Below are 27922 nucleotides of genomic sequence, written 5' to 3' on the forward strand. Positions count from 1 at the left end.
TTTAAAGTTACAACAAACAACAACTAAAAAAATGGCTGCGCGGCTGGATGTAGAGGTCGGTAATAAACTACAGTAATATGAAGTTGATCACAACTTTTAAGTCGAGCTGAAACGGCATTACAAGAGTATCTATCGTCCGTACTGTGACGTATTTCTGAGTGAAACAGGTCAGACAGGCGGGTCGTAACGTTGGGAGGAATTGGATGGTTGGAAAGTTGAGGTTGTGACCTTCTCCATCTCTGTGCTGCTAAAAGTTGCAGATTGATTGATGGATGGATGCCATGATATTATATGTGGAAACAGGTCTGTTCTTGCTGATGGAAGCACATAAACACGCAAACATATTGGATTTTGTTATACCAAGAAATAATTATGTGTGGGGGACGTGATCTAAAGGGGTTAAAAATGCATTTTTTGTTGTGTTACCATTTCAGCTCGACTTTAAGACGTGTCAGGGTTTCATTTTCTATCTCTGATTGCAATATTTAAAAAAAATAGTTTCTGTACAAGTGTTGTTCCTGGCTTTTGGCGGAGTGGTGTGCACTTCATCTCAACTGCAACACAAACCGTTTTCAAACTCAATCCTTACTACAGGCGATCTAATCGCCGGCCAACATTTCAACAGCAACCAGTTGCTAAAACCCGCTTTACTGCCAAGGCAGGGGAATCATTTAAACCACCTGGAATAGAGCAAGGCTCATATCCAATAATAATCAGCACACCTTAGCATCTTGATTAGCTGTTGTGTGAGGCTATAAAGGTGGAAAAAGTAGTAACTCTTTATAATGTACAATGTTCACTGTGTTATATGACGTTATGAGGAGGGTCACAGTCTCTACAGTTGCATAGAAACGTTCCAAAAGCGGTTAGTGGTAATGTGAAGTCATGTGGTTTGTGGTATGGTTTATATCAACGCAAAATACTTTAAGAAGACGTATACCGGTATATATTAGTTAATGTATTTTTATTCAAGGACATAAGTGAGCTTTTGTGCTTTTGTAAAACACTGTAAATAGTTGCATTTAGGGCAGAGATCTTCCCAAATTCTTCCAAAATGATGTCCCAAAATACACATTAACACACATGCAACATCGAATAAGAAAATATTATTAATATATATGTTAATTGTTGTGTTAATGTGAAATTGTAGACTATAGAGTTACAATATGTTCTATAAATATATGCATCTGTCAACAATTATTATTTTAATGGCTTAGCATTTAAATTTAAATTTAGCATTTTATATTTATTAATTATTATTGACCCGGTTTAATAAGCAACACGATTTCATACGATATATAATAGGGGGTCCTCGGACTGAAAAACGTAGATGACCTCTGATTTAGAGTGAAGGTGTCACGTTTACCACAATACCACAATAAAACACACCCAAAAGAAATACCTGCACTAACTTTGCAGGAAAGTATTAAAACGACTAATTTCCGCCCGGCGTTGTCACCCGTCCACTGCTCTGATCCCAGGTCTGTGCACGTAGACACATTTGTTTATCAGTCAAAAAAAGTTCTTTAAATTTGGAAAGATCACCACTAACCAATAAAAAAAAAGAGAGAGAGAGATTCTTTTGCAAATGAAAATGCCTCGCGGTGCCCCATTAGCAGAAAGCTAGGTTAATTTAATTAATTTTGAATGGAGCAAATGTCCCACAGTAAAGATTCTCATTGCAGCACACCTCACCGTCTTAATTGCATTATTACGCTCCGGTCCTGCCATGCAGGATATTAGAAAATCCTCTAGTTGATGAACACTGGCCACCAAACCTCATGACCTGTCTGTGTTTTTTTTTTTCCCCTCTTAGCAGAAGCCAGATAGCCTCGATCCTGGTTGTGAAAAAAGACACTGCCTCAGCAGGAAAACGACACTGTGAAGTGCGTTGTTAAAAAAATGAATAGTGACGCTTTTATGTCCTCTGTCAGTGCCCAGGTCTATGTGCTTAAACAGCGTTTTTTTTCTTAGTTTTTTTTATTACTGCAAACAGTTCAATTCATTAACGGGTTTAGTGAAGAACTTTTGTAAGTCCTCGTTGGAAGGGCTTCTCCTCGGGGCTTCTTGGATTGCAGGAGCATCGTTGAGGATAGTTCGACTTCACTTCTGAGCCGTGTCTGTGGTTTTTTTAGCGCCTGTTGCCATGGCGTTTCAGTTCAAGCAGAAGTTTGGAGAGCAAATGATTGTACAATATATTAAACCGACACACCGCCTGTTATTGCGTTGTATAAAAATCTCTTTTCCACCCTCAACGCTGTTTAGAAACTTCCTCATTATCCTTTTCTATTCTTGTTTTGTCAGTGTGATATTTTTCTTACTACCAATTATAACTGTCAAACTGTAAATGTCACGTTTTGATATCGTTTTTTAATCGCACTCTCCATTTAAAACCAACCGGTATACAGGGATAAATCCTCCGCTGAATAGATCATAAAGCTCAAAGCTCCATAATGCTACGCAGCCAGAAGACACATTGCATAAGTGTCTCATCTCTCTTTTTCCCCGACATACAACACGACTGCGGTCCCATTTAAAAACAGGTGTAAAGTGAAGCTCGATGTTGGTTATTGGATAATTCGGTTCATATTTATGGTTTTAACCTGCAGTCATGTGTAAAGCAAATGAGAAAAAAAACACAATGTTAAATAAATGTGGCAGCGACTACTGTATGAGGAATTATAGGAATATAAGTTTCACCCATTTGGGAGAACGTATTGACAGAATATTAACTTGACTCTTTGCACATACAACCCACAGCTAAAAGAAACAAGTAAAACTCTTTGGGGACTTTCAGAAATCATCTGGGCAACGATAGAAAGCAGAGTGGCGAAGCAAAAGTAGACAAAACTTGTCGAGGTAAAAAATAAAAAAAATAAAAACCAAAATCACTCCTGGAATATGATCAACATCACGGATGATCATATGCGGGAGTTTGGAGTTCAGTCCGTGTTATTTCAGAGAGCTCTTCTCCCCTCTGCTCGCTGCTGTAAGTGAGGAAACCAGGGCAGCTGACAGAGGAGATGTAAAGCATGCCAGTGGCACCGCTGCCCTTTGTAAACAGTCCATCTGTACCAACCCCTCCCACTCCTCCGCCACCCTTCCTCCCCCGCCAGCCTCCCTCCTGCTTGATTGCCTACTAATTTGACCTCTTGAACAAGAAACCCGCTCAAATAACCCCACCCCATCCCGGCCCTCCTCCTCCTCTCCTCACAGCTCCCCCTTCCTCTACTCTGTCCTTTTAGAGGATGACTCAAGTCTGGAGGGGTGCTCCGGCCGGCCGCGGGGCAAACACATTAGTGATAGTTGAGATACCGACTAGTACGTGAACCGCCTGATATATTTAAAGCCAATTAGCAGGGAGGCTGCGAGGAGCTTCTATAAGCCGAGAGGAGGAGGAGAGGAAGGGAGGAGAGGTGGGAGGAGGGCAGGCCATCACTCTGGTTGATTTAGTATTGGAAGGATACATGGAAAATAGATATCAATGCTCTTATATTGTATATTAAATTTACGTGATATGCTTTTTTTTATGTGACAAAGAACTACATGCTCTATAACATTTGACGTTAAGAGAATGTAAAAGTTGTTTCTTTCATGGACCTGAGCTAAACAGAGAACACAGATTATGTCCAGATAGATTAAAAGAAACACACAAAAAAGTAGCAGCAGTTAGCGCGTCGTACCATGATGTGCCGTGTTGCCTGCAGTGGTCAGCCGTACATTTGGCTGCGTGGTGAAGGATTCCCAGGGACAAGCACATTCACCCATCTTGGCTGCTGATTAAAATAGAAGTGCTGTGTTGTTACGCCAGGGACGCACACACACACACACACACACACACACACACACAGACAGGGACGGATAGCCATACTGGCTCACGGTGACACACAAGCACTGCCACTGATACTCACCAACATCCTTTGCCCTGTGCTCGTGTGTGTGTGTGTGTGTGTGTGTGTGTGTGTGTGCTGGCTCCTGCAGATTTTTTAATAACCTCTTTTGATTAGAATCCCCCTCCAGCGGCTTATTTAGGGATGGATTTGGAGCGGGTTTAAAGGCCACCACCCCCCGGGGGGCCATCCATTGCACTTCTCTGAATTCAAATACGATGTCCTTGACACCTCTGTATCCTGTTCCCGTTTTGCACTATTTTTTGCTGCAGCAGCAACAGATGAGTAGCGGGGAGAGGGGAGGGTGGTGGGCTCCTTAAAACAGCTGTTAACCTGTGTTTTCACCCCCCCATTCCCCTCTCCTCCCCTTCTTTTTTTTTTTACTCCACAGAGTCGCTCCAGGCAAGAGGACCCAGAGCAAGCTCGACTGAAACAGAAAGCTAAGGAGGTAAGCTGCTGCGGAGATCATTACCCTTGACATTTCCCCGACTCCAGCGTATTAATTTTTCATGCCTCGCTACATATGTAATGCCATTTAAAGTCGGACTTAAAAAAGTTTGAGGAATTATTCGCGCCGATTGATGCCCGTGTGTGGAAAATTATTTTCTGCTCACCAAAGACAGCCTCCACTTCCTCCAACCCCCCCCCCCCACCCTTCTTTTTCCTTTCTTCATCTATTTCAGCCTCTTCATCATGCACCGTTTGAATTGAGACTAACTGCTGAAGAATCAAGTCTTTGTGGGTTTATTCTGCATTTTCTTATCCGTTAATGCCATTTAAATGTACAAAAAAAAGAAGACGCCAATAATAATATCTCTACTATCTCTAGTTACTACATTATGACTTGAAAGAGAGTTTTTTTTAAGTGTCTTGGTAAAATAGTCAACAACAATTCAGTAAGATGTGTGGGGGAAAAAGCAAAGCAAGAGAATGAGGGTTTCGGATGCACCAATTCATGCTCTACATTAACTTTTACTGCTACAAAGGAATAAAGAGAGTTATTTCCCTCTCCAAGTAATAGGCCGAGGCACGACGCATAGTGTTGCAAATTGAGAAGTGTTTTACTGATGCAGGGGCCCTTCTGTTGGCAGCACGCCGCTGTGTCCTCCTTATTTTAAGTGCAGGTTCTGTGTATGGTACCATTCCCAGCGGACCCCAGAAAGTAGACCACTCTTCTTTCAGCGGTTGCTTAATGTTGTTTACGCAGACGCAATAGTTCTGTCACCGCGGAAGTTTGCGTTTGTTTTGGTTGTTTTATTTTTTTTTTACTTTGTTTACTCCAGAATAACTTCACCGGGTGCTTTCAGTCGTTGGCGTGGTAACAGAGATCAAGAGGATTGTCTTGAGCTTCCATACATAAAACAAGCGCTACTCACCTGTTGTTGTTGTTGGAGAACTTAAAGGATGTGGTTTCTTCTAAGTTGCTCTTCTCAAAAAAGCCTTTTATTCAACCGGGTAAACTTTACGGAGCACTTTACTCTCCTGAACACCTGAATTTGTACTCGCAAAGCACCATTTTCACAACCACTGTCTGTTAATGTCGGCCACTCAGCCATTTACATTCCCGCTGTGAATGCCTTGCTCAGGGGCGACTCGGTATTGTGGTTTGAAGTATGTCCAACTTTAAGGGTTTACTCAGGCAGTCTGTTGTGTTGACCTTGTGACCTTCAAGTGACAAGTGGACTTCTGTAACCCCCGGCGACTGGCAGCGCTCCGTCTTTTCCTCTGCATCTCTCCCGGACATTTTCCCTCTTGCAACAGCGAGCCCTGCTGCAGTTTAGAACATTCGCACTACATCTCAGCCTACCCATAAGCCCCACATATGCAAATGAAGCAGTGTAATAGGCAGCGCGATAGGTTTGCCCCAGGGGCCATGTGATCAAAGCGGATCTCCTCCCTGTTAAGTGGCAGTCCGCTCGTCATCTGGATGCGGCCAGATTAGCGCCGCGTGAGGAGACGCCGCATGCCCGTATGCTCATTTTCATTTTCATTTGGAATTTTAAGGAGGTGGTTTGGAAATCCTTACTTTATGTAATGCTTTCTGCCGCTAGATAGAGGCGAGGAGGACTCCTAACGCCACCCACCTACACACACACACACACACACACACAGCACCCCTCCCTCACCTCTTTCTTTTTTCTCTTAATGGCCGTCGTTTCTCAGCCCCCGTGCCTCTCCAGTTTCCATCACCTGAGTTGGCTGTTTGTGTCACTGCAGAGTCTGTCGGCAGCTCACACATCTGTGCAAATTTCATCAGGATAATGAGCCCGAGCCACTCTTCCAGGCGACGACGGGCAGAGGAGCCAGCCTCTCGCTGATCACACACACACACACACACACAAAATCACCACCTCCACCAAACAATCATCATTTTGGAGCGATGGAATTACAGCGCGTTATGTACTTGAACCAAGTGTCGGCATGTAAACTGAGCCGGCACACCATTTGTTTTTTTTTAAAAAGGCAGGTGCTGTGTGTCGTTTGGTCTCAGCTACAAACGGTCAAGCTCATGTTGTATGCCCAGTCAAGTCAAGTCAATTTAATTTGCATTGCCCAAAATCACCTATTTGCCTTTAGGTACAACTTGCAGCATCTCCATCCATAGATCCGTAATTTATAGGAAGTAGTGGGAAGAAAAAGGGATCCTTCATGAATGATGCAGTCTCTCTTTAATCCGTATAGCGTAACAGAAATATACATTTTTACTTTTGCTAACAATATGGGTAGATTAGTAAAAAAATACAAGATTCAAGTAGATTGATTTGGTGGAACTTTGATGTTTGTGTAAATCAAACTGTAAATCCCAATGTTTTTGTCGTCCCCCTTCAGTGCAGGCCAAAATGTTCACTTGAAGACAATAATGGAATAGGCAGATTACCATGAGCTTTCTTCTTGTGCCACCCTCGGGCTAAATCTGAGGACACAGCACACCTCGCAATATTACAAGCAACTGAAGGTCACACGGCAGATTCATGATCCCAAAGGGACGAGACCTTTGATTCCATGGTCTGTCTTCTAGACCTGGTTTCACAATAAAACCTTAATTACAATATCGGAAATTTTAAATCACGTTTTAAATATTTACTATTCACTATTTTCAGAAATTTACATTTTACATTTACATTTAGGGCATTTAGCAGATGCTTTTGTCCAAAGCCACTCACAATAAGTACATTTGTCAAAAGAAAGAAACCACAACATATCATTGCCGATAAAGTAAGAGCGGAAAATAGAAACAAGTGTTCGGTCCTCGTCTGAGTAAAGTAGTAGCTGTTCAGCAAACATACCTTAAGAACAACAGTGCTATGATCAGAGTGCTATAGGTAAGAACATGGTGTTTTTTTGGGGGGTGTTAGTGGGTCATGCTATGTAGAGTCGAGGTGAAGTCTGAACAGGTGAGTCTTGTGCCTTTTTCTGAAGATGGCAGTGACTCTGCTGTCCTGTCATTGGTCAGGAGTTCGTTCCACCACTGAGGCGCCAGAACAGAGAAGAGTCCGGACTTTGCTGAGCGACATTTGTTTGATTTCAGCGATGGTGGTACCAGCCGGCCAGCTGAAGTAGAGGAGGGAAGTGCTCGCATCGGGGCATGAGGTTTGACCAGTGTTTGAAGGTAGATGGGTGCCGTTCCATTGGTGGCCTTGAAGGCCAGTGCCATCGTCTTGAATTGGATGCGTGCTGCAACAGGGAGCCAGTGGAGGTCACGGAGGAGGGGGCTCACAATTTGGGTAGAAATGATTTCTCAGCTAAAGGAAATAAACTTCCACACATTATTCTGGTGACAGGATTAGAAAACGTGGGCTAAAACCAGGCAACAACCTCCTGTTCTGAAAAGTGAAGCTCAAGCTGAAGTGCCTTAAACTTGCATTCTCCCTACTGGCCATCAGGGGGCGACTCCTCTGGCTGCAAAAAGAAGTCTGATTGTATAGAAGTCTATGAGAAAATGTCCCTACTTCTCACTTAATTTATTACCTCAGTAAACATTGTAAACATGAGTTTATGGTCTCAATCTCTAGTTTCAAGTCTTCTTCAATACAGCATGATGTTCATTTAGTCAATTATGGTCCATGTAGAGTCAAATAGACGATGAAGCAGGGTATACGTTAGGGCGGGCTACAATGGTTGCTACGACGGACTCACTACCGTTGCTACCACCCTACCAATGCAGTCAGATATCAATTGACCTACAGTATAGCCACGCCTCCAATTGCGTCCCTGTATTTGCACCAGTAGTTTATCCCACAACCTGGTCACCAGCACAGCAGGCTGCTCAGACAGACGCTGGCAGAGGCTTTGCATGAGAGAGAGGCAGAGCGCTCTAGCGCCCCTTTTTCCTCCATTCACAACCATTTGGCCGAAAGGTCAGATGGGCTATTTCAAAAAATGCCCCCAGTGAAAATCAATGGGCAAATCGTGGCGCTCAGTTCCTGTTTTTTTGTTGTTGGTGATGATGGTGAGTCTGTGTGGTCTGTCTGTTCCATCACTGAGGCAGGAGGCCAGGCCATGCCTAATCATTGAGAGTGAGAGAATGAAAGAGAGAGAGAGGGAGGGGGACAAAGAGATGGAGAGAAAAGGAGACTTGGGGGGGGGGGGGGGGGGGGGGGAGGACGAGGAGGCAGAGAGAGATAGAGAGGGAGTTAAGGCCAGTGGAGATACATCACGATGTCAGACACACAGACACACTGCAGCCACAGATTCATCATCGCAACCACGTCTGCAGGCGCAACTGGACACAGGAAACGAGTGAACTGGAGAAGAGGAGTGGATGGCGTAGAGAGACGAAGGCAGAGGGGGAAGACAAATTGGCCCCTACACCTGGCCAAAATGTGGCCAAAAGCTCCCGGTAGGGCCTATTCAGCTGCTGAGGCAAACCAAGAAGACTGTATCCTAAACTACTGTGTTTATTGTGAATATGAGTTGGTCAAGGACCCGACAAGCATAAACTATTGCTCTTTTCTGGTTTTCGCCCTCGCAGCGAGGCACTTGCAGAGTCATTCCTGAGAAAAACCAAAGTCTAATGGGAAACTCAAAGGTTTTTTGGAAGAATAATTTTCCTCAAATATTTTTTATTCTTCAGGCATTGAGAGATTTGTTTTGCCCGCTTTGACGCACCAGCATTGCTTGAAATGTCTTGAACCTCGGCTGAATTAATTCCGCCCCAGCTCAACTTTGAACCGTGCGCGGCTCCAATTAAAAGCCTGCAGTTATACATCCCGCCTTGCTGCACTTTAAGAACATATATGTTAGAGCCTATGAGTCGAATTAGAATAATGCTCACGTGACATATGCGCAACCCTGGGCAAACGGAGCGTATTTAGCCCTTATTGCTCGCAAAATAAAGACGTTTATGTTGTGCACGGCACTTAGATCGCAACCCTTTGCTGGAGCCAGTATGCGCCAGGCCTTAATGCACACGTACATGTTTCTTGATTGGCCCGGCATCCTCCACAAGTGACCAGGTCACGGAGAGATTGGAAACCGCCCACGCTGAAAGCCCCGTCAGCCGAAGCCTCACACTTCTCCAGAGAGGAGAGGCTCTCGTGTGTCAGAGGACAATGTAGCAGCCCCTTGGTTTTTATTAGGCCAGTAATATCTGCGAGTTCATAGGCTTTCATCCTCTGGCCCTACACAAACTGCTCTGCTCAAAGAGGCACTCTCCCCCCCATCAGCCATGCCTCAGGGCGAAAGCCTGCTACCCTCCTCCATGCTCTCTCCCTGCCTGTGCTGGCTTTCAAAGAGAATTCCTGCTGTTTTGCACATCCCAATTCATAGTTGTTATATTCTTGTTTTCTCGCCCAGCTGATACAAAACACCTTCATATGAACGGAGCAGACGCGTTCGCGGTCGGCCCGTGGAAACCGGCAGTGAAACAGCTCGTTGCACTCAGTCTTTTTGAACCGGTTTCTTTTTCACAAATTGGGTTACGTGTTCGCAGAGCAGGTTTTGATTTAAGATCGTACGAGGTCCAAGTGAAGAATTTAATTATCACGTAAAGAAACGTCTGTTTTGTAGGTCCCGAAGATGTGCTGGGCTACTAAATAGTACACTGTAACCCTATTTTTTTATTTGTTGCTTTGTTGCCGTTAGTCTCAACTTCAGTTTTCTTCCTCACCTCAAGACATGTTACAAGAAAAGGAAAAAATAGAAGCAGGCTTTTAAAAGTACCTTTGGTGTTCCTGTGTGTTTTCGAATATTACAAAGTGCTGTAATGAGAAGGAAAACAAAACAAAAAAAAGATTTTTTTTTTTGTGCCTCAGAGGGAGATAGCGACTCGTCTCCTCGCTGTACAAGCCTGTAGGTTCACTTTTCTCTTTGTGCGCCAGAGCACTCCTTGGGACTCGAGCGACGGGGGAATTGGGCATGCAGAGCTACGCTGGTGGCGAGGTGCCAGCCTCCTGTGCCTGGGATATAAGTGAGAGGGAGGCAGGACACGTTTCAATTAGGCAACAAACAGAAAAGATGGGAGAGGAGGAGGGGAAAAAAGGAGCTAACTTCTCCCTGCTGACCTCTCCACAAAACACACACTTCCCTGAACCTCTCTGCTCCACCTTTTTTTGTCTTCTTCTCCATCTAAAACCCGAGGTGTCATTTTTGTGGAATTCACAAGGGAAGGACGGTACCGTCGGTCTTTGTGAGGTGATGCTAACTGTGCCAGCTCGGCCTGCATGTTTCCATTAGATTGTCATGTTGGCTAATTAGAGAGCAGCAGCATGATTCACCTTGTTAATTAGGAGGACTTGCACACCATGTGCCTGGGGGCGGTGTGGGGAAGAGGAGCCCAGCCTCAGAGCCTACTAGTCGCCTGCTGCCTATGAAGATTCCCCTTCTCATCTACCTTTCACTCCTTTTTTTTTTTTTTGATTTGGAAATGAATAAATCATTGAGATCGTCCTCTCTCGGAGTGTGAATATCTGAGTTCTCATCTTTTCCTAGATGCAAATTAGGCGTGATCAATAGAAGGTGACGAGCTGCGAATCTAAATGTAAAAAAAAAAAGAGAGAGAGAGACGGGGGAGAGAGAAGACTGCTAGACGAAGCACGCCGGCATAGAATGAGACAAAGTGAGAGAACATTTAAAGTAGGAAATTTTCCCTTAGATAAGCAGTATTTTTAATGATCACCACTCTGCCAGTGTAAGGCCGTCAGAATCTGCTTAACACTGACTTCTGGCTTCTTCATTAAACACTGCTCCTCGGCAAAATATGTAGTGCAAATGTTATTATTTATAAAAATACTACTCGCTCCGACGGAAAGGCAACGAGCCTTTTAGACCCTTTGAATTGATCCGTGTATTTCACCCTCTGTGTGCGGTTTAATTCCTGCAAATAAGTTGTAGATGAAGAGGGTCGGATAGTGACACTCCCGTAATGACCTTAGCTCCGGGGACAGCTGAGGGCTCTGAATAATTGGTCCTTGGCCCTGGAAACACTTCTGACATAGAACTCAGCTTCAGAGGAAACGCAGAGCCAAGGCTATTAGCCCATGCATGTATTTTGAATTCATCTCCATAGGTAAAATAATATAATCACAAACAGATTTGCTTGAATATTTAAGGGGATTTATGTGTGTGGAAAAAGATGATGAAACAGAATTTCTATATTATTTATATTTTTTTGCACATGAATGGATCTATTGTCAAGAAGATGGGTAATAAAATAGTTGTAAGTGTTGCATCTTCTAAATATGGTCAAGGCGTGTCCTGAATCTATGCATACGACCCTATATGTTGTATAAATATATACTGTATATATTCAATACCTATAAGGGTAATTAGACATGACAGCTCGCAGCACAACACATGCACATGTGTATAATAATGTAGTTATTGTGTTCTGCTGATGAAGTCATGAATGCCTCTGTTTAGTTTCAACACAAAGACTTTTCTACATTAGCAGGTCAGGGCTGAACTCGTCTCTTTGTAGCGTCTGAGTACAGATGGAGAAGTGAAACCTGATTGGTTCCTGCAAATGGCCCTTCTCCCTGCAGCAAACTAACTGCCAGGCACTTCACATGAAGAAAGGCCTGGAGATGCAGCTCCCAGATGTTCCCGTAATGTCGGCCATGTGGGCGTCAGGTGAATGGGATCCATGCATTACAGACGTGCACGTACGAAAAGCCTCCACACACTCTGGTGTGAGGCGGGGGGGGGGGGGGAGTCTTGCACACAACAAGGTGTGTTCTGGAGACCGGCACTTGAAATTGGTACTGAAGTCGGGAGGATATCTTCCCTTTCATCTGACAAAGTGCACTTGGCCTCACACTCGTGAACTATTTGTACACAGATTTGATCTTAACTCGTGCGTACACACAAACTTTTTCTTTTAGTATATCTTTTTTAGATGAAACGATGGTTGAAATAATAAAAAATAAAAAAATCTCTCTGTTTAACTCCAGGGCTTGCATGACGTACATGTTTTCGTCTGCTCATTCTATGTGAACAGTCTACATGCAGCCCATAATGTATATTTTCTTTTTTCTGAGTGTTTATTTGCAGCCAGGTGAGAATAGTCGCATGGCAAGTAGAATCTGTTTCTTAGCTAGTTAGCTAGCCGAAAGGCTTTCTGGCAAAAAGCCCTTTCTTGCGGAAAGATGTAATAGTAATAGTTGTAGTATAATAAGGGACAATGTATGGTGTAGGTTGTGGTTTACTTTAACCCAGGAGACCGGGGTTCGAATCCTGCCTATATTTACACTAAGTTGACTTATTAGTTGTTGTTTTTTAAATTAAAATACATTTTTGATTTAAAGGGAATTATTATTATTATCATCAGTTTTAAATTGGGGTTAGGCAGCAAAACTACTAGGTTTACCCTAAATTAGGGTTCATATACACATAAGTATCGAATGGCTGTTCGGGTCATATGCAAAGTATGTCATTGGCTACAGACACCTGGGTGCTCATAGCATCTGCTATATACATATATATATATATATATATATATATATATATATATATATAGAGAGAGAGAGAGAGAGAGAGAGAGAGAGAGAGAGAGAGAGACTACACTAGTAGAGTTAATCAGACTTCTTTTTGCTCCAGACTCCAGAGGAGTAGCCCCCTGATGGACAGGAGAGAGAATGCAGGTTTAAAGCCCTTTATGCTTTACGCTTTGGCTTCACTTTTCGGAACCAGAGGTTGCTGCCTGAGACCTCTCCATACTATTAACCATAGCCAAGTTGCTTTAAAATAATTTAAAATGTTTTAGTTGCTCATTAAGATGCAGCATCTTCCTTGTCAACATGCTACAGTGACCACCAACCTCTGCTAACGCTCAACCTACAGCCTCACAGTGCAAAGGTTTACAAAAGGATAAGAGATTTGATTGAAGCTGGAGCCAGCCGCCCATGATTAAAATGTATGCAATCTACTGAGGCTCTTTAGGGGGGGAAGCATTGAGGAAAAAGTGACATATGTTATGTCTATACACTGAGAGGCTCCCTGCTGTGTGCTGTTGGACCAGAGCTTTCTAGGGGGGAGGGTGGGGGAGACAGACCAGCTCCAAACCCATGGTCTGGCTTTTATACTGTGCTCTTTGCAGTGCAGAGAGCCATGTAGCTTCCTTCGCAGCCCTGTAGCTGCGTGTGACGTCAAGCAGAGCGTGTTCTGCTCTAGCAAGGACATCTGTCTGTAAGCGTCTGGGGGGCCGCGAGCGGACCCTCAGGCCGGGAGGCGGGAGGGAAGATGGAGAGAGAAAAGCCTTTGTTAAAAACAGCAGAGATGGAGAATGGCAGGTTGGCCATCACGGCTCTGAGCGTATCAGAGGTTCTTGCCGTCTTTTGGACATTTTTGCATCATAGAGGAACATACTTCTCTTTTTTCTCTGTTGTTTCTCATTTTAGTCTTGATGGACATTTTTACTAGTCTATAAATGGTGCAGAGCTTAAAGTTAGATTTTAAAAATATAAAACAAATGAATGCACATTTTCTCTATTAAATATATTTGTTATAATAATATTACAACAAATTGTTGTTGTCATGTAGTTGTACTAACAAAATAAAAGCATGCTGATATTATATAACATTATGTAGCTTTCATTTTAGTGTTTTCACACCAGCTGTACTTAAGCTTGCAAACCAGCCGTCTACGCTGACAACCGATAAATATTAACATCCAGTGCCCTCCAACTCGAGGTCTTAGTCTTATTCAAATATGATTTGGGAAGAATCTTCCAGGACATAACTCCATGACACCAGCAATCTGATGAATACATGTAATTTCATCTCCTGGATCTGTATTTTTCTAGCGCATTTAATTCAGCTTCATAAAAGAAGATTTGTCTTATTTTTCAATTGGCTTTTGGGGAATTTCATGTTATGTTTTTTTACTCTCATTAAACAGTGGATGACTGACAGACCGTCAGATTCAGAGCGCTCGTGTTTGCACCATCACACTGTTAGCTCCTACACACTTGGCTTAGCATTGTGCAACACGACAATTGTTTCCCCAGAATTGTACATATTTCTAATTTCCACACTGACCAGATCGTCATCACCTGGAACGACTGAGACCGGTTTCTAACAAAGCTGCAGATTGATTCTGTCGGGCATTTTGAAAATGTTCTACATCTCCTGACCTTTGCTAATAATTTGACTTTACAAGTTCCAGTTCCCTGCTTTAAAAGGGCATACAGGCGGACTGGAAACACCGCGATTTAAGTGACTTTGGAACGGCAGATATTTATGCGGTACCATTGATCGGACCTGGCAAATGTATGCACTCTGCCAGCTGCTTATTCTTCCAGGCTGGGATGAATCTCTGTAGTGACCTTTGCAGGTTTGGGGCATGGATTGTACCTACGGCTTACCGATGTCGACTTGGTAGTCTGGAAGGTAGAGGGATATTCTTGTGCTTGTAGGTCACAGTTTTGATTATTTATTTTTTCTATCAAAACGATGCCGAGCAGAGTTGCTTAACACCAAGAAAATAATATTCTAGAATGTGAACTAAATTTCAACAAACCATGTAAAGTTCAGGACAGTTGACTGCAGTTTCCTTCCTTCTTAGCTACCGCTGCACAGCACTTGTACACCTGTGTGTGTCTCAGGCTTGAATTAAACGATACTCAAAGCAGCTCCTAAGGGAAAACAAATCTATCAAAGCCTGGCCCAAATCTGGCTCGTATCAGTTGGCAGTCATTAAAGGAAGGTAGAGACTCAGCGCCATGGCACCAGATTGAAATCAGAAATCAGTCTCCCAGTGTCATGGCGGCCGTTTTACTGACTGGAAACGCAGACTGGAGGGTTGCAGATGGTAAAATGAAGTCTTCATTTATCATACAGTCATAAATCTGAAAACGCAGGCAGTTGCTGTGGGCGCTGGGAGCCCATGCCTGGTGCCAACTGCCAGGCGGAGATGCCGGCATCCTGGTGCCATCAGTGAGATAGCGGACCTCTCTCTCTCTCTCTCTCTCTCTCTCTCTCTCTCTCTCTCTCTCTCTCTCTCTCTCTCTCTCTCTCTCTCTCTCTCTCTCTCTCTCTCTCTGCTCTATCACTCTGCAGCGGGATTCTTTAAGGTCAGACCTGGAGAGATTTGTGTGTTGTTTGTGGCAAAGCCTAATAAGGTTAGCATTGATAACAGTAATGCTACATTTGCCATGTGGACCGGGGTGTGTGTGTGTGTGTGTGTGTGTGTATGGGGGGGGTCAACACTGACTCATATACTTCATGGATTTGTCTCAACCAAATTTATTTTCACCACCAACATGCACTTTAAAAAGTGGACAAATAAATGTGGTTTAAGTTATTCAGCCGCTGCTATTATTTCCCCTACTTTGTGTTTGTGTCAGTGTGTTTGAATCTTTCAACAGTTCCGCCGTGCTAAATGTGAAGTGGCAACACCCTAAAGGGCATGCCTCGCCAGTGGGCTTTTAGGGGAAAAAGAAAATCAGAGGCAGCTGCATGCACATTTTAGATCAGACTTTATACACCAAAGCAACCTTTTACAGAGCGCCATCTGAAAGTAACATGAAATTTCCCCCCCACCCCCCCCCCCCCTGATCAGACAACATACGTGCCTCACACAAACAGCAGCGCCCGGCGCACACATGCCGAGAGATAACATAAAAGAACATGAAAGACATGAAAGCACACATTGATTGTCCCTGTTCGTTTCAACCCGAGCCTCTCTCCCCCCCAGCGGGCAGGCACGCAGGCAAGCTGGTGGGTAGGCATTCCCTGTGCTGTGGCCAAGATTGATAGGAAAGTGTGTGTGCGTGTGTGCTGTGTTTGCGTGGTGGAGGGAGTGCTGACACCCTCTGTGCCACGGCCTCAGGCCCTCACACATCCACCCAATAGAAAGGGCAGCTCCCAGCGACGCTGGGTTTCCCCTCGGCCCTGCGGCTAGACATGACATTACCTTGGGCAATGCCTCCCTACAGCCTCCCCCTTATATATCAAAAACTGCAAAAATCACAATGGGACCATGTGACTGCACACACACACACACACACACACACACACACACACACACACTCGATCTTTGACAGGAGCTCTCTTAATGGCTGACAACAGGCTTCCATTTTGTTTGGCTCGGGAGAGCTTACACAATACATGGATGGACAGATAGAAGGATATCTGGCTCCTTTGCAGCCGTGTATTTTAGCATAGCAACGTTTGATGCTACTCTTGTGGAGATTTGTAGATTTATGTGGATCCCATAAACTGTTTATAAGAAGTAGATGCAGTCATCGTGACGTTGCTTTGGTAGCGACGGTAGGCGTGGTAGCCACCTGTCACTATTGTAGCCTCGATACAGTCGCTACCACGCTACCGAAGCGAGTAGCTACTACGATGACTTCAACACTTAGTAAAGTTGACCTTGAGTTATGAAGCTTAAGATGGATGTAGAAGCAGAAAGGTTGCTGCTTGAGATCCGCCTCAATCCAAATATAGTCACTTCCGTTCAGTGGATGCAGAAATTCCAAGATGGCGACGGCCTAAACTCAAGGCTTCAAAACCAGAGTCCAGAAAACAATAAGTCGTGATGACGACATCCACTTCTTATATACTGTCTATGGAGCCACCTTAACAAGCCGAGCAGCTAGCGGCTGAACATGGAGGAAATGAAGATCCTCCAACGCTGAGTTGAATCCCCCAGGCAGGCATGGATCCCACTCGTTGAGAACAAATACAGCTCTGGAGAAAATGAAGAGACCACTGCAAAAGTATCACTTTCTCTGGTTTTACTATTAATAGGTACGTGTTCAAGTAAAATCCAAATAAAAGTATTGGTATTTACAGCATTAATTTTCAGAAAATGACAACAGGTCAAAATAACAAAAATTATCTTGAATAATGCAAAGAAAAAAAAGTTCAGAATTATTTTTAAACAAGACAATACTAATGTGAAGAGTTCAGAAATCAATAGTTGGTGGAATAACCCTGATTTCTAATCTTTCACAGCTTTCATGCATCTTGATGGAGTGGAGTTTTCTCTTAATTTTTTCCAGAGCTGTGTATACGGATCTTTAGACCACTAGACTGTGGTGATGAATAGGAAACATTGGATTAGTTGTATATATATATATATATATATAAATATCATGCAGCCCTAGTCACACCTGTAACACCACGCCACATATAGTGCAGAGGCTTACATTCTAATCTTTGTGTCGTCTTCACCAGATGCAACAACAGGAACTGGCACAGATGAGGCAGCGTGACGCCAACCTTACAGCACTAGCCGCCATCGGACCCCGCAAAAAACGTAAAGTGGATTCACCAGGGACAACCCCATCGGGGACCGAGGTAAGAAGAATTACACCCACTTGATAGCTATATCTTTTTTCCATTTTTTATATCCACATGTTTTCAGTGCATTTATGATGGCGACATATTGGCCTCACTAACCATCACTCTATGTGACTCAGCTGTTCTGCTGACACCGTAACACTAAACACAATGACAGTCCACCAACTAGGCTTCCTCCAAAGAACGCTGTAATCCAAAGTGATGTGTTCCTCCGCTTTTTTTTCCATCTTGCAGCGTATTTTTTGTGTAGACAGCTTTCTATGCTAATTTCCATGGCCTTGTCATCCCTGACTGTGTAGTAAGTTCAAACATGGAGGATTGCTACATATGCAAAAAAAAATGAGTCACTGAATATATTTCTCTGAGACGGGGAATAAGAAGTAGAAATCCATTACTGCAGGTAAAGCAGTTGTTTCCAACTCCAGCTGCTGAGAGGTTGAAGGTTTCTCTCGTCTGAAGCGAGACACTTTGAAAGACGTTTTGGTTAATAATGCAGGATATTCTCCTGAATCTCATAAACAAGTCCATCTGTATCTGTAGAGAATCTGGCTTCTGTAGTGTAATGAATGTCCAAAAGAAACAGGACAGACAGGCGGGACAAAAACGTTGGGAGGAATTTGATGCGATTGTTGAAAAGATGAGCTCACGACCTTCTCCGGCTCTGTGTCGTTAAAAGTTGCAGATTGATTGATGGATGGAAGTCATGATTTTATTGGTTGTAATTGGCTGATACTGGCTGGGGCAATGAAAAAAATACAGGAATTTTCAGCCTAAAACTTGATTTAAAAAAAAAGATAAAACTCACTGGTTGTATAGCTATGAAAGCAAAATAGTCACACAGCCATCAAATATGGTTATGAGACGGGCTCCGTGATCCAAGACGGATCGGGAGGGTCGCCAAATTGTCTGCAAGCCCCTCCCACTCTGGAGAGTCTGCCCAGGTTGACTGTCCTCCCCTGTCCTCCCCTTTCCTCCCCTCATGGCGAGAGGGTGAAGCCAGTACTAAGGAGCGAGGTCAACACAAGGTCAAGGCTATCCACGAGCCGCCTTCAACCTGTTGGATCCCCTCGCAATGACTGAAGGTCATTAATCAGAAATACTGGATTAGTCATGAAAAAGAGCATCATGGCATCATTTTCCTTTGTATTAAGCAGCAACATTGTCCCTTTACACCGAGCGCTCCGTGTTTGTAGGTGAAGGTTTTCGCTTGTCAGAAAGAGTTCCTGACATTATTAACGTAAGCACAGTGATGGACGTTGCTCCCGGGAACATTCATCAACAGTCTCCACACACGGTGGTGTTACAGTTGGTAATGAGGCAAACCCACGGTCAGATTGGCTGCCCGGGATACAGAGTCTGCTTTCAGATGTTGCCCACTCTGGTCATTTAGCTGACTTCATGTGGAACTACTCTTGTTTACCTACTCTGCTGTCCTGCCTGTTTCGTTTATCTGCCTAATAGCTATTGTCATGATATATCAGTGTTCAGCAGCACATCTTGTTGCAGCCATCCCATTCAGAAACAAGCTCAGAGCCTCGGTGCAGCCAGCCTGTCATCATTTTAACACCCAGACCAATGGTCAGCTTTGTACATTACAGACACTATATGTTTATATACTGCTTCAGTTACACACAATTTAACACTTCAAGCTCTGAGCTGATTGGTCGACAGATGTGGAGATTTTCAGATTGTAGTGAAAAGGAGTAGATGGGGAATCCTGATGGATGTATTTCTTTGTCATATTATAATATCTATACTATGTTGTTGTCTTAGCCTTCAACTCATTTGATCTTCTCTCAGAATAACATGCAGGTGGAAGATGTGATCACTTCACCGTCCGCTCTGTGGGGCGTTCCTATATAAATGCCTTCCAAGTTCATTTGAATTCCTTTGATCAACCAAGAATTCTATGTGGATGCCAGTTTTTTTTTTTTACAGTGCAGTAAAAAAGCAGGCTCGATATTTTAGAGGTGAACACACAATAGAAGTGCTTAATTTCTTCAAGGTTAATCATTTATTTGAAATGAAGTCACAATGTCAGAATACATGAGAAGACAAATGGAAATACAAATTAAACTTTGAGGGAGTATGACCCTTAACCTCTGCAGAGGTTTTCCCTTTGGCTGGCTGTTCAGAAAAAACCCTGAGTGTTTGACATGTTAAATACTCTAATGTTTACTGGTGGTGGACATGAGTCACGATTTCCCAGGTGAAATTCATTAATTCATGGCATTTGTTTGGCACTAGACATTTGCAAATAATTCCAACTTTATGGGCGACCCTATATATATGTTATTGTCCTCCAGCATCAGTGGTAAATAGATAAATAACTGGTCACTGCTTGGTTGATTGAGCCTGTGCCAAAGTAGTTGTTCAAATCAGAAGCTGAACAACAGACAGGTTCAGAGCATAGACTTATATACAAAGTGGACATAGTCACCATGACTATGATAATAGGTGTATAGTCCTGTTGGGACCCAATCAGCTGTTTACGTCTACGACTCATACACACAGAACAGAAATCCTGGAAGTTTTGGCTGCGCACCAGTTTTTGTCAGCTGTAGCATGCTAGCTAGCTTAGTCCGGTTAGCCGAGTTAATCAAGTTTGGTGGACAATGATTTGTGTCAAAATGTAAGTGAGAATAAACTTCAAACATTTCATTTACGACATCACCTGAATGTGTCGATTAGCAGAACGAAAGATAAACAGACTTGACTAAGATATACAATAAGTAATAATAGATACCAGCACAGGAAAAGTAGATGAGCTGCTGCTGGAATTACAATTCTAAGAATCTACAGTAGTTGAAGTTCACGTGGGGTTACTATCATTCTCCAATATCAATGGGACTGTCCCAGTGACCAAGTGAAATTATTGATAACAACTTACATATCGCCTTAATTTTAGCTCAGGTTTATCCGTTCGTGTTTACAAAGATCGCCGATCTCCAAGTGAGGATTCACTTCCAGGTTGCCGTCGTTGTTCCCACGGATTGGAGCCGGCTGTGCGTATCCACAGCTCAGGTTGCCTAGTGATGGAGCCTCGAAGTGCACCGGTGGGGTTGGCGACCCAGCGTGCGGCCCTCTGAATCGTTGATCTCATGTTTATTCGTCTACAAAGTGGATGAAGATGAACAAATCCAAAATGTCCGACTGGAGTCACGAGCCGAAAGCTTTCTGGAGGCACCAGGGTCTGTTTTGTGGACGGGGTCACGTTGTCAAGTGTAGGAATGTGATCTAATAACTAATAACCCATTCTCACACTGTTTAAGTTGGCGAATGTGACGGAGATGATCGTATCTGTGCCGGCCTGTTCTTCATTAAGCCGACCCGTGGTCTTATAAAGAGCCGTCTCCTGTTTGAGGGAAAGCAGTGACTTGAGTATCGTGTATCTCCAGCACAGTGCCATACATGAAGTCAGCCACATTTTTCCTCCGGGCGGCAGGAGAAAGATTGAAATTCCACATATGCATCGGTAAATATGATGAATCTAAAATGGGCCTGAATTTTGAATGTCAATTGGTCATTTTAATAACCTGCTTATCGAGTTGCATCTTCGCATCCTTCGCTTGGCAGCAATATGCTGCAGAGAAGCATAGTAATGCACCCAGTAGGGAAAAAAAAGCATAAATAACAAAATAAAAGCATTACTTCTGGTCCTTGAGTGCAGCGCCAACCTCTTTCAGAATGTTTTACCCTGATGGGTATTAGCCCACGACCTTCTGCTGCTTTAAAAAAAAAAAAAAGCAGCTTCCTCAAACTGCTTTCCCAAATGCAGTTACACAACATAAACATGAATATACATAATGCTGGAGCTTTTTTTCCCCCCTCTATTGTATCCCTTTTTTAAATTGTCCTGTTCATTTTTAATTAGAGGGGCATAATGAAGTGAAGTCAGTGTGCCCCTCCTCTGGAGTGATTGTGGAGGGGGCGGAGGAGGAATCTTAACTTATTTTCACTTCGTTTTCACCTCCTCACATTTCTTCATTTCACATGGGCTGGAAGCGCCCGCAGCGTTCTCTTTCCCTTCTCCAGAGCAAAGTGAATGTGACTTTTCTAAGGGGGTCACAGGATGCCTGGAGGCCTGTGGGTGTTACTGGACTGTTGCCTGCTCTTAGCTTCACTGAGGGGCTTGTCATAGATTTCATCTCCACAGAAATGAGCCGGGGGGCCCTGGCCAGGAGCACAAGCAGCCAACGTTATGAAGGGCCCATGCTGATTATTTCCCTCTGACATCGCATCCTGAGCTTTCCGCATTAATCCCAGACAAAGGCAGCCCTTCAGTGCTGTGCCAGAGCTCAAATTAGGAGCCAGATAATGGCCTTGTTGAGATCCTGCTCTGCTCACTGAGAGGCAGAGCTCCTGTTGAAATCCTCCTCTTCTATATTCCTTCCCTTCCGCTTGTTCTTTTTTCCTCGTCGGACCACCTTTCCACCGTGTTCGGACTGTGACGGAATTCAGGCGACACAATTTTGCTCCCTTCCCCCCCTCCTCCAGGCCCCCATTCTCCCACCTTTAATTTGATGGTGGCTTGGCCGGGCTTGGGCCTGTGCCTGGATGTTGGATCGCCACGGGCTGCGAAACTGATAGCCAGTCAAGACTGGAGTGTCTGTCTCCAGCCTGATCTAGTCTGCAGGAGGGAACAAAGGGGGCCTTACAGGGCTCCGCAGGGTGGATTAGTTCCAAGGAGCCAATGGCTGGGGCTGCTGGCTGGAAGAGGGCCTGCTGTGGCCCCAGCGGTGGGTCACTGCACAGGCAGGGGCCGCGCAGGCAAACCCTCCAATCAGCACACACACACACACACACTGGCTTTTTGAAGTTCAGCACAAAAGTCAAGGGTGAGGAAGGTGGAGGGAGGAAGTGCAGTGACAGAGGGCAGATGAAGGAGGGTGGAAGAAAGGCTCTAATGCCCTCAAAACTTATACCATAAAGCCTGATTAAAAATCTCAACTCTGTAGAAAATGTACACAAAGCGTTCAGGTTTTCCTTTAATTCTTTGAATGTATATTTGCATCTATACAATGCTGCCGCCACTAAAAGATGGTTTAGTTTTGAGGTGGTCACAGCGTCTACGTAGATAGATGCTGTATACCTGCTACCTCTACTGCCACATCAGTTTATTGCACACAGAAGAGATAAAAATGGAGTTCATTGAATTGGAGACAGAGGACAATCTGTCACACAGAGCTTTATTCACAATGTCTATTCCATCACGCCCTCTAAACTCTGTCCTTTCACACATTTAACAGTATTGTGAACACTTTGCTGTTTCATTTCCCCTCATCGATTTTCTCGGCCCCTCCCCTCCCGTCCGGTTGCGTCTCCACTAAACTGCTCGGCCTCTGCGTTGCCTGCGTTGCCTGCGACGCTCCTCCACTACATCTGAGGTTTGGCATTGAAGGTTCCCGCCATGTAAAAAATGCGCCTCGGAACACACCATGTCCCGCAGTGTTAAACAGGCTCGCAGCTCCGAAACATCCTTGACACATTTATGAGCTCAGAGTTATCATCCCGGCACTCAGGCCATTTATCACATCAAAGCGAAGAGCTTTGTTTGTTGACGTAGCAGCAATAATATCTGCTAAATTGCCCCAGTTCGTACAGCCACACTGCCGCTCCTCCTATCTGCCTCGACCAGGCGCTACGCAGAAGGGACAAAGGTAGGCAAGCGATTTAATAGTGAGCACAGTCTATTTTTCCATTTGAATTCATTTCACCTTCTTTTCTTTGAGGCTGTAGATCAGAAAGAAGGAGTGAGGCAATAGAGTGAGAGGCATGGGGAGAGAGGGGGGAAAAGCACAAGGAAAACTGATGCCCTTTCCTCCAGCTAAATTAACAGGAATCACGTGGAAAACAATCTGAGTCTCCAATGAAGGAGGGAGGGGGGTGGAGGGGGGGGGAACCATTAAAATTAGCCCCGAGCTATGGACTGCACCCAATATCACTAAAGCTGCACTCACTACAGATGTGGAGGCTGGCTTACAGGCAAACTATGCTCTGTTCTATAGCTACAATTAAAATCAACCTCGCTGCCAAAAAATAGGAGGGGGAAAGAGGGGGTAGAAAGGCAGACATGGAACATCAAAGACAGATTGAAATGTGTAGTCAGTAATAAGAGTGGTCTCCAAGCCCCGAGGTTCTCCACGGTCCCCTTGTTAATGAGAAATTTTGACCTCTGGTTTGTAAGTTAAACTTGTAATCTCGGTTAATGAAGTAAATCAATCCCAACTCGGGAGTGTTCAGTGTCTCTCCCTTTGCCTTCTCCCCCGCCAACCTCCCCTCTGTCCTTCCCCTCTCGTGCCTCGCTCCTTCTCCTTCTCCTGCGTCCCTCCTAGTGTGCCGCCTGGGAGTAAAAACGGCCAGGTCTTCAACCAGACAAACAGGAAACGAGTGGAGCGCGAGGGTCCTGGAGCTGGAGGGGGGTGTTAGGACTCAGAGGACTAGGACCAACCAGGCTGTTTGGTTAAGAGAGAGACTGGCCAACTGAATGCTAGTAGAAGGGACAGCGTGGAGGAAACCACTCGCTCCTCCTCCTCTTCTTCCTTCTCATCTTTTTCCCTCCTCTGCTAACGATCTGCTGGGGATAATGTTTGGTTAAAAAAAAGAGTCATGTCTGCTTGTTGGTGCAGAAGGAGAAGTGGCAGTAATGTGAGAGTATACAGTACTCCTGTTTTTACTGCCACAACATGCCTCCTTGCTCTTAGTCCTCCAGTCCAAAACATCCACACAGTGGGAATTTCCAGTGGAACGGACGACTATCTTGTCCTTTTTTTGTAGTTTTCATGTTGCTCTTAACAATCTGGAGGTTTCTCTTAAATCCGTTGAATGCATTGATTTTATTTATTTGTTTACTCCGCCTCTGAAGCGATGCATGGTGGGATTTGAAGTCGGATGCATAAGCATTCCTGTGAGATTCCCCTTCACTGCAAACTATGTAAATATGATTAAAGGGGGCACAGGGAGGCTGCTATTGGTTTCATAATGTCAGGAAGATTGTAATATTAGCTTGACTTTACGTCTCAGGGCATTTCCGTGTTCCCAGCGAGGACACAAAGGAGACGGAGTCGAGTCCTCTCTATGGTTACAGGGGCTCCTTGGCCAGATGCCATGTGTTCTTAGAGCTTTCGCACTGTGCACTTTGCCAACTCTCACTTCCCCTGCACAACGCAGGGCATTGTGGCTCCCACCAGTGGTCACTGCACTATGATCTGTGGATTAAAGCATTTAGAAATGCAGCTTTAGCATTAGCATAAAAAGATAACTACATCGGTGCTTTAGTGCTACATTTATCCATTGAGTTCTGTATAGAAATACTAAACACAGAAGTCATAGAATGAACCTAATATGACCTGAACATAACAATTGTGACACATTAAAATACATGTATTACATATGATCTTCATTTACTGCAGCTCCGACACACAGTGTAACTTTATGAATTACACACTATGAACTTATTGGAGCAATAAGGCATGCAGGTGTACGAAACATCAGCCAACTCAAAGCTCAAACAGTGGCAGCTCAGGCAGGGCTGGAAAAGATGAGACTCTGTTGAAGTAAGAGCTTTGAATAAGGTCAAGGCATGGGAAATACCAGATCAATAAAGAGGTAAATCAAAGCTAAAACTGCCAATAACATCAACTTCTATTGACTTGTTACCACGAATAGTATTCCTTCATTATTACAAAGCTTAAATGTTAGTGGAAAGTTAGCATATTTTATAATTTTCCTATTTTAGCCCATCATTTCAATGCTAGGCCTATCATGGCTAACAACACGTCATTGTCTTGATCATGTTAGCATTTTAATTAGAACCATAAAAGAGATTGTAAACCATAACAACATAGTTGATGACCAATTCATGTACTTCCTCACAATGTGCTTTTACAGGTAAGATATTTGTGAGAGGGCACTCATCAGGATGTATTAAGAATGGAAAGAGAAATCATGCTATGCTGGTCACTTCCTTTTGGGACAAACCATTCTTTACTTTGAGAGGGATGTTTTGTCTGTTATATAAATTACAGATATATAGATATTCATCATTATTTTGAGGACAAGAACGACTCAATTGTCATATGAACATTACAGGAACTGTCAATTTAGGAACATCATGACAATTTTAAGCTTGATAAAACATAGTTTGTACAAAATGTATGTCTGATTTTCTGACATGCCTTTCATTAATCGGTCAAATACCAATTATTATATTCTGAAACCAAAATGTCGACTGTTATTGGCGCTAGAAGAAAGTGTGGGCAGAGCACCAAAGCCATCAGGATTCATCCTCCGTGGACAATTCATTTCTCTACAACGTGTTACTGTAGTCCGTCCAGCAGTTGTTGTAATAAGTCCGTCTGGTCCACAGTGGTAGACATAGCAACCGACATCGTGGTCCACAGAGCCATGTTTGCGAAACCACATTTTTCTATTAAAAATAATGGGCAGCTTAAACTGTTGTTGTTGAGATCCACACACAACAACCACTCCCACAGTTAATTGAAATTAAAATCCTCATGGACATGATGGAATGGACCGAGACGAGGCTGAACGTGAGTTCAGCGTGTTTGTGTTTTAAGAGAGTCTCTGAAAAGCCTCCACTGTCTCCGTTCTCCCAACCAGTCGGTTTATGTGCGTGTCGATGTTTTTTTCATTGTGTTTCTTGCAAAGCAGGCGTAAAAAAAAAAGAATAATTTACTTCCTGACACGCTGGTATCTTGCTCTCTACACATGAATTGAAAAATGGATCGAGCGGTAGAACAGAGGAGATAATGTAGCAGCCGTGATTGTCCTTTAGCTCTTGAATATATGGTAACTGTCAACTTGACTCAGCATCACAGGCTTTAATGTATTCATTCATGAAAAGGGGCTTCGAGAGCTTCCAAGATCAGAAACGCACACAAACACACACATGGTCCGTCCACGTTCCACCACTCATTTAGGTTACATCTTCTAGTTAGTCACACTTAAAGAAGTAAGACGGTAATTAGATGTTCTCAGTGAAGGAGAGAGGACAAAAATATAGGATTCACATGCATCAGAGGATATTGATGATTGTATTCAGCTGACGGTGCTCCATCGAAATTAATAAATCAATCTGCGTCATGACAATAAATCTCGAGTCGCCCCGAAGAGAGAAAACAGTTTGCACCTCCACTGAAACACACGGTGGGAATCAGCACAGAGCTCTGACTAAGACGTCCCCACAACAGGCTGTACACGTAAATTATGCTAAATATAGTTGATTCAACCCATTTTTAACAATCCTTTTTTGAAAATTCCTAAATGGACCGTATTGATATATGCATGTAAATGCACACATTAACTCTGTAATCTCCCCGTGTAGATAAGAACCTCCTATACATCCATGTATACGTAAAGTAGTGATCCCGCTCGTTTCTGCCTTCAAAACTTTGCCCTGAAATAATGGTTAAATATACAGTTTTGACAACAAAGTTGAGCCCCAGGCATTTTAAAGATACCCATCTAAAAGAAATTAATTACCTCCCTTGTTAATCTTGATATAATTAAATTTCTGAAGAATGAAATTTGCTGCCTTTATTCACCCCCCCCCTCGCCGCCTCGCTGCTACGGAGGCGAGCCGATAATGGCTGGCTCTCTAGCTAGCCTGCTGGCCAGGGACGTGGGGACAGCCTAACATCCTGGGCCCCATGCTGTGCTCTAGCGCACTGTGCAAACCCACTCTCCTCATCCTACGCCTCCACCACTCACAGGGATCGGCACAGAATCACGCCTGCACCGCTGCTCTGCCACTGTGCCTCCACCCCGGAGGAGATGGAGACTCTGGGCCTCCAGATTCCCAACATGTGATGATGGTGTTGTGGAACGACTGGAGAGTTTTAGAGCGCGGGCGCTGCTAATGAAGTCGTCAACACGGAGTTACGTGGTGGAGCCCCGGAGAGCCCGGAGACTTCTTCCTGTTATGGCTCACTTCCCAAACTCCTGTGTCTTCGTGTGACTTGCGTTCTTATGTTCTTTTTTTGGACCTTGTGCGATCTTGTTGGATTTAATCCTGATCTCAGAGCAGCACGGCGGCGTTTCCACAAAGCAGCGCATCTTCTTGTCGTTGTGTGTTTAAGTTGGTTTGCCTTTGACTATAAGTTATATGTCAGCTTCATTGTCAGCTGTCAAGGTTTGAGCCTGAGGAAAGCAAGCAGGAACAGATCTTTCATTGGGTGCTGGCGGGAGGGGAGGGGGTGGGGGGTGCCAACGAGGGCGGAGGGGAGGTGGTAATATGTACAGAGTAGGCAAAATACTACAACTAC

At 44.0% G+C, this 27922-nt stretch overlaps 1 protein-coding gene across 2 annotated transcripts in view; it reads left to right on the top strand.

Moving 5' to 3' along the window:
* Window positions 1–27922, top strand: part of LOC311016396 (transcription initiation factor TFIID subunit 4) — an 80089-nt gene that overhangs the window by 35358 nt on the left and 16809 nt on the right. For both annotated transcript variants that reach the window (XM_084014057.1, XM_084014058.1), the window contains 2 exons: window positions 4282–4338; window positions 17511–17633. In XM_084014057.1, coding sequence (XP_083870183.1) covers window positions 4282–4338; window positions 17511–17633 — 180 coding nt within the window. The remainder of the gene's footprint in view (window positions 1–4281; window positions 4339–17510; window positions 17634–27922) is intronic.

This window comes from Eutrigla gurnardus (genome assembly GCF_963514095.1).
Source record: "Eutrigla gurnardus genome assembly, chromosome: 1".
Taxonomy (NCBI): Eukaryota; Metazoa; Chordata; class Actinopteri; order Perciformes; family Triglidae; genus Eutrigla; species Eutrigla gurnardus.